The sequence below is a fragment of the Onthophagus taurus genome, chromosome 1 (assembly GCF_036711975.1).
Source record: "Onthophagus taurus isolate NC chromosome 1, IU_Otau_3.0, whole genome shotgun sequence".
Classification (NCBI taxonomy): domain Eukaryota; kingdom Metazoa; phylum Arthropoda; class Insecta; order Coleoptera; family Scarabaeidae; genus Onthophagus; species Onthophagus taurus.
Genome location: NC_091966.1, coordinates 23,978,733 through 23,985,916, shown reverse-complemented (window position 1 = coordinate 23,985,916; position 7,184 = coordinate 23,978,733). Strand labels below are relative to the sequence as shown.

The 7,184-nt window shown below is 31.7% G+C and overlaps 1 protein-coding gene across 4 annotated transcripts in view; it reads right to left on the bottom strand.

Annotated features, from left to right (window-relative positions):
* Positions 1 to 1,843: 1,843 nt before the first annotated feature.
* The window catches only part of LOC111418028 (Nucleoporin 153kD), a 28,650-nt gene continuing 23,309 nt past the window's right edge, over positions 1,844 to 7,184 (bottom strand). For all 4 annotated transcript variants that reach the window (XM_071198707.1, XM_023050462.2, XM_023050465.2 and 1 more), the window contains 2 exons: positions 4,407 to 4,501; positions 1,844 to 4,322 (listed from right to left, as the gene is read on the bottom strand). In XM_071198707.1, the coding sequence (XP_071054808.1) occupies positions 4,247 to 4,322; positions 4,407 to 4,501 (171 nt within the window). In that variant the 3' untranslated portion in view covers positions 1,844 to 4,246. The remainder of the gene's footprint in view (positions 4,323 to 4,406; positions 4,502 to 7,184) is intronic.

The following is a 7,184-nucleotide window of genomic DNA, read 5'->3' as shown; positions in this document are numbered from 1 at the left end:
GAGGAAAAATGACGTAAACAATGTTTAATTTCTTCATAATTTTCCTTTAAGGATTTCACAGCATCGGAACGAGCAGACCACCTGGTGTCACAAATAGGTTTGATACACTAGTGTTTGCTCTTACAACATTTTTGTAATGCATTCCACCTATGTGTAGAACTTGAAAAAAGTACGTACAATTGCTGAACCGTATTGAAAAAAGTGGTCATTTCCATGCAACTTTCTGCAGCAGCGTTTCCAATTAAATTTAATGAATGATTTGCGCATGGTATAAAATGGACAGAAAAAATATGTTGTTTTATTCTGGATTGGAATCCCTTATATTTACCTGACATATTAAACGCATTATCATAACTCTGTCCCTGACAGTTAGTTAAAATAACTTTCTCCAAATTTTCAGCAGTATGAGAAAATATAGGTAGAAATCCCAAAAATCTTTCTTTTATACCAGTTGGAAGAACATAGCGAATAATGACGGTCAGCTGATCTACGCGAGATATATCAGGTGTTGAATCTATAATAAGAGATTACAATTTGGCTTCCTTTATTTCGTTCACTATTGTGAGTTGTAAATCTTTCGATATAATAGAAATAAATTCAGCACATATTGTAGACGATAAATAGTTTATTGTACCGGTGCTACAGTTTGCATATTTTTTCATGTGTTCCCGCAAAAATGTATCGAACTCGGATAAATATTCCAAAGCATGTATATAATTACCATTATTTTCACTAAAAACACTTCATTTTTACCACGAAACGCTAAAGAGTATGAAGAAATAAATTTGATTGTCGCTATGACACGTTTAAGTATTTCCCTCCAATATTTTTTTTCATTTATAATTTGTTTTTTAAGTTCAGTGTCAATGCGTCCGGTAATTTTAGATCTTGTTATAAAAATTAAAATTGAGTTAATTTTTTATGTACATTTTTCCAATCATTCGTCCCTTTTGTCATTAGCGTTGTTTGCTTGGAAAATAATTACAGACTTCTTAGACGTAACTTTTTCCCCGCTATTAATTGTTCTGAAGAAGGAGGCAATAGTTAATTTTCTTGTAATTTGTTTCGACCCTTCGTTACATGGAATAGAAGATGATTTCAAAGATCCATTTATTGATTTTGGTGGATTTTTTATATAATACTCTCGCATGGCGTCTGTTAAGTATTCTGCCTCTGGCCATAATGCAATATCTTTTACAAAACTCTTAGTTTCATCATTACTTTGAGATGATTTTAAATTTATATTTTCTCTTTTTATTTCATCTTCACAAACGGAATCCTCTTTTTCCTGCTGGTCATTTTGCAGAATAGTTTCGGACACAAATGATGTTTCTAGAGTTTGAGCAGGTGAAATTTGTGAAAATGATGACGATTGTTGTAATTGTTCTCCATCTACAGTTAAAAATTTGTCCAACGATCTTTTCATTTATTTAGCTACTTTATCTCGATCTGCTTTTCGTTTTCTTTTTTCACTTCCACTTAAACGTTTATAGGAACTCATTTTAAAGACCACATACTAAAAAGAAAGAAGAAAATAATCTTCAATTAAATTTATTTTTACTCAATATCACAATCACAAACAAAATCACAATTTGTGGTATTTTATATTATATATTATTTTAATTAAATAATGTAATACGTTTATAAAAACTTACGTCTTTATTTTAGGAATTTCATTTCACGTTTTTCTGTTAAATAAAAATTAAAAACCTAATTTTCGGGCCTCAGGCCTTAGTCCGCCCCTACTTCTTCACCTGAATTTGACAAAAAAAATTAATTATTTAATCATGTTCTAGTTTAACACTGGTACTTCTTGATAATGAGAGGAAATTAAGTAAAAGAATTTTTTTACGCACTAATTTACTTTTATTAACTTAACCATAACAAAATTAACAAAAAGAAAAATGTATATGGGCAATCAGAAAAAAGTATGTACAGAAATACGCCATTTTTATTTGATAAAAGAAAAGGAGGAATGGTTGATTTGAAAAAAAAATTGCATGTTGTTTTTTATATCATACATAATAAGGCGCGTATATAGACTAGGCCAATTCTAAAAATCCATTCTATTACTGACAAAACATAAATTATTAATGTTTATCGCCTGAAATTCCATCGAGTCACCATCAGTCACTAACACACAAAAAATTATTTTTTCTCGTTAATTTTATATTAATTTTCACTCAAACGCGATGGAATTCTTTAGCGTTGATTGAGTTACTTTTTTAGTAGTAAATAAACTATATATACATTAATTAAACAAGCAGTCTAACTCCTTTCCATTTGAAGGAACAACTGGCACAACATATTGACAATTACAAAAAAAATTGCGGGGTATTTTGGACGATACAAGTAAAAAAATAAGCGGTAATTAATGTAATTACACTTATTCCCAACCGTGTACAATTATTTACATTATTTTCTTTTTTCTCTTGGGTTGTTTTATTCCCTAAAAACATAAGGAGTGAGCCTACTTAAAAAAGAATAAAAGAAAAGTATCACTGGACACAGACAAAATCTTTAACAAGCTTTCAAATAATTAATTTAAAAATGTTAAATCAGTTTATTCTACTTTTCTGAAATGACTGTTCTTGCGTGGCAAATTTAAGAATGAGAACTTATAACACAAAATGAGTAAGAAATGGCATTTCCCAACAATTGGAGGTGTACTAAACCACAAAATACGCCATTTAACAAAAACGTTGGGTACACATACGAGGTGTCCCACCTCTAAACATATCTATGTAAATAACTTAACATGATAAATATCATTGTTTATAAAGTGTTATGGTGCGCTACCCCATCAAATTTTTTAATTGAAAACATAGGAGTCGGAAAAGGCCTAGGATTTACGCTTCAGCCTAGAATGCAAGGAGAAGAAACTACAGGTATCTTTTCAATCCATTATATTAACATCATTTGGATGTGAAATAATTAAAACTGCAATGTAAAAACGGTTAACTATGTAATTCGAGATATTTCCGTTTATACATATTATATTATAATGCATATCATAACAAACGACAATTTTTTATTTTACTTTTCTTTTTTATTTTATTTCAAAAACTAATTGCTTGATTGAAGCGTAAAAAAGGAAATCATCATTTCTAAAAAATAATCAAATTTTCGAACGTCTCCATATCCTAAACTTTTTAAGGTGTGTTAAAATGTGATATTTTGGTGTCCAATACCTCCAATTGCGAGATTTCATGGTAAATCGCCCTGTAAGTATATGCTTAATTATAATTACATTTTACCAGGAATAGAACGTTTTTTTATAATATCTAGAATTTAAATAACCGGTATAATTAAAAGAAAGAGTGAAAATTATAATGGATAAAAAAGTATGTACTGTGTAATCTGTAACATCAGTTTTGCCTGTGTTAACCAGTAAACTTATTATACATTTATATACAACTTGGGAGGGGGCCTGACCCATAAGAATATCACAGTGAAGATAGCCAAATAGGCAGTCGCAATTACAAACGTTACATTTATGCATTCATTGGGTTCCTCTCATCTCGAACGTCCCAACGTTTTTTTTATTTTTTAAACTATACGTTTACGTTGGGTCGCACAGCATTCATCGTTCAGTAAAAAAATTCTACATTCCATGGATCAGACCTTCTTTAGTTTTTATTTTTATTACCTACACTTAAAATTAAATAATTGTAGGAACGACGCCCCCCTTCGACGATTTTATAAAGTTATTAATCGATAGGGATAGAGGGCGACGTTTTTCTCCATTTTTTTTTCTGCCGACCGACACGACGGTGAACATTTTTTAAATAACACTTTTTGTTTATTAGGCCTGGGCACGCACTCTGCATTACTCGTATTATAAATATAAATTCTAAAACAGTGGTCAACATTATATTACAGGTCATCAGGTCGAAACGGCGAGTGCTGCGGCCACAAATACTCACAGTCGGACGAACGTGTATGTGTGTATATTATACTCACTCTCAACGTATCCACATTTCATTTTACTTACTATTATTTATTTAAATATTTTTAATTTTTCCCATTTTTTTGCGCAGAAAGGGGGAACAAACGAAAACGAAACGGAATTTGACGTGTTTTCTGCGATAAAAAAATAATGGGAGAGAGAGGAGTAATATTAGTACACTAGTGAGTAAATAAGGCTACTTGTTGCACCAACAGCAGAAATCTCTTACGGTACATTATAGTACATTAATAATAGGAGCGATAAGACAATGCACTTTTAATGGTTTCCATGGATCAACTATCGCTGCGTCCTTCTTAGTGCTCGTCTAATTACGCGTCTTTCTTGAACTGAATTTCCACCGGTAGATGGAGAACTGCAAGTAATTATTAATCTAATTAAAATATCGTTCTCACACTCCAAAAAAACTAATATGCATATGAAGCAATAAGTTACTTACTTGAATGCCGATGGTGGGGCTCCAGTTGTAAAATTGAAGTTTGGTTGGAATTCTGGAGCTGCAGAAAAGTTGAAACCACCGGAAGTTGACGGTGCCTGAAATGTAGTTTACATGTTAATGAAATTTGATAAATAACACTTTTGACTTTAAAAAGTGAGTGAAATATAAAGTTTGATAAAAAGTCAAAGAATTCAGAAGTCAAAACGATACGGGTTTTGCTCAAATAGAAAAACTAAACCATTTACTAGAAGGGTTACCAATTATCGAAACCATTGTTCACATGTTTAGTACTTTAACCTCTTAAGAATCATCTCAGCAGTTTCTAATAAAAATAATTCGTTGTTATCCATTAATTATAGTATTGGTAAATATTGCTATTTTCACAACTTTTCAATTATTTCACTTATAATTTTACATTTTATTATCACTTATAACATAAATACAATCGTTGTGAGAACCTATCATTTAATAATAAAGGTTAAATTAAAATGCTGGAAAAAATAAAAGTTAAAAATTCCGATGATATGTTTATTTTATGAGTCAATAAAATGACACTTTTATCCATCTTTCTAAAACCACTCAACATATGCACGGGTTAATCTCTCTCTCTTGTTCAAAACGACTTAACACATGAATCTGTTGCAGAAGGCTCAATTGCACTAAATGAATAATTGATATTAGAAGTTGCTTGATGACGCATTGTTTGTTGAAGGTTCCTAAGTATTATATGAAGTTTGTCTAGCAAAAAGTTATTGCAATTGGTGCAAAATCACGGTTGTGGAGAAAGACAGATTATACAGGTTCAAAGAAAGTACAGTTTGTTGTCTGCACATGTACTCTATGGATAGCTTGAAAGATACGGGATCGGGTCCTCGATCCATTTTTGGTACTGTTCTATTCAGCACCATCCTCTGTACTTCTTCAATGTTCCTTCCCCTCTGGTGAATCACACTCTTGATGTTGTCCAGCCACTTCGTTCTGGGTCTCCCCTTCCCCCTTTTCCTTCATCATCCTCTTTAGGAGCCTCTTGTTATCCGATTCACGTGCACTACAACTGTCTGTTCTGTATAATATTCACTAAAGGATCTATCCCTAGTTCATCTTTTGTGGTTGTATTCCTGACATTATCTCTTCTGGTACTGGTATTCGCCTTAGGTACCTCATTTCTGTAGCTGTTACTTTGCTTTTGCTCCATATATCAATGTTGACACATATACTGCTTTATACAGGTGCTTCTTTGTTTCTTTACTCAGCTGTTTGTTATTTATCAATGTTGTATTAATCTGATAACACACTTTTGTTGCCTTGGACGTTCTATTTCTTATTTCCTGATCTATTGTCCCGTCAGTACACACCACTAACCCCAGAAATTCGTAGTGATTTACCCCATCTATGCCCGGTTTCTCGTACATTATAATATCGAATAGATATCGGAGCAATAGTTATCGGATCGATATCTTTTAACGGCTTGGCCGGTTTCTCGTACGAAAATGCATGTAGATATCGAACCGATATTGCGCTGTTGATCGATAACTATGGCGATATCGGTCATTTGGGTTTCTGAAAGGGTCGATAGGAGATATCGGACCGATATCGGATCGATAACTATATCGCATGCAACAAGCACCGATATCGACTCGATAAGTGTGATTAATGACAGTGATGTGTGTTAAAAGATTGCAAATTTTGATTAAACTGTTCATCCAATGCTTGTTTCTTTACCATATTTGTAGATATTTTATTTCGTTTGATTTTCTATTACTGATTTTCGTTCCATAACTAATTCCACTAACAATTTTTTATCGAAAGAAGTAAAATTCTTCGTTCGTTTCGACATAGCGCGCGTATTATCAAACTAATCGTTTTCGAAAAAAGGGATAGTCCAAATTTTAACAGATATCTTTTATTGTACGTTAGTATAGTCCTTTGTAAATTATTTACTTATTTAAAAAAGGAAATAATTTAACTTAAATAATTAAGTTTTTAGTTTCTCTTTTTTGTTAATTGTTTTTTTTTACTAATCATTTTTGTTATTATTTGATGATTTTTGTTTGTTAATTTTTATTATTCCTATCAATCCTCGTTATCAATTCCTTGTCTTAGCAACTTTTTATTTTTGTTTATGTACTGTGTGTTTTATTAGTGGATGCTTCGCTGGGCTTGTCCCGTTTGAATCCCAAGTGTAATAAACAAATAAATAAATTATTTTACGAAATATTTGTTCAAAATTTTCACCGCCATCTATCTACGGGAATAAACAAGTAACCGATTTTTTGACAAAATCGTTCGATAACTATTGTATGCAATATCTGTCGATCAGTTCGTACCAGAACACCAACAGCCGATATCGACCTGTCAAAAGATATCGATCCGATAACTATTGTTCCGGTATCCATGGTTATCGAACGATTTTGTCAAAAAATCGGTTACTTGTTTATTTCCGCTGATAGGTGCCGGTAAAAATTTTGAACAAACAGTTCGTAAAATTATTTATTTATTTAGTTATTACACTTGGGATGCAAACGGGACAAGCCCAGCGAAGCATCCACTACATTGTTTTGGTAATCCAAAAAAGAGAAACTAAAATTTTAATTATTTAAGTTAAATTATTTCTTTTTTTTAATAATTAAATAAATATAAAAAGACATCTGTTGAAATTTGGGCTCTTCCTTTTTTCGAAAACGGTTAGTTTGATAATACGTGCGCTATGGAGAAACGATCGAAGAATTTTATTTCTTGCGATAAAAAATTGTTAGTGGAATTAGTTATGGAACGAAA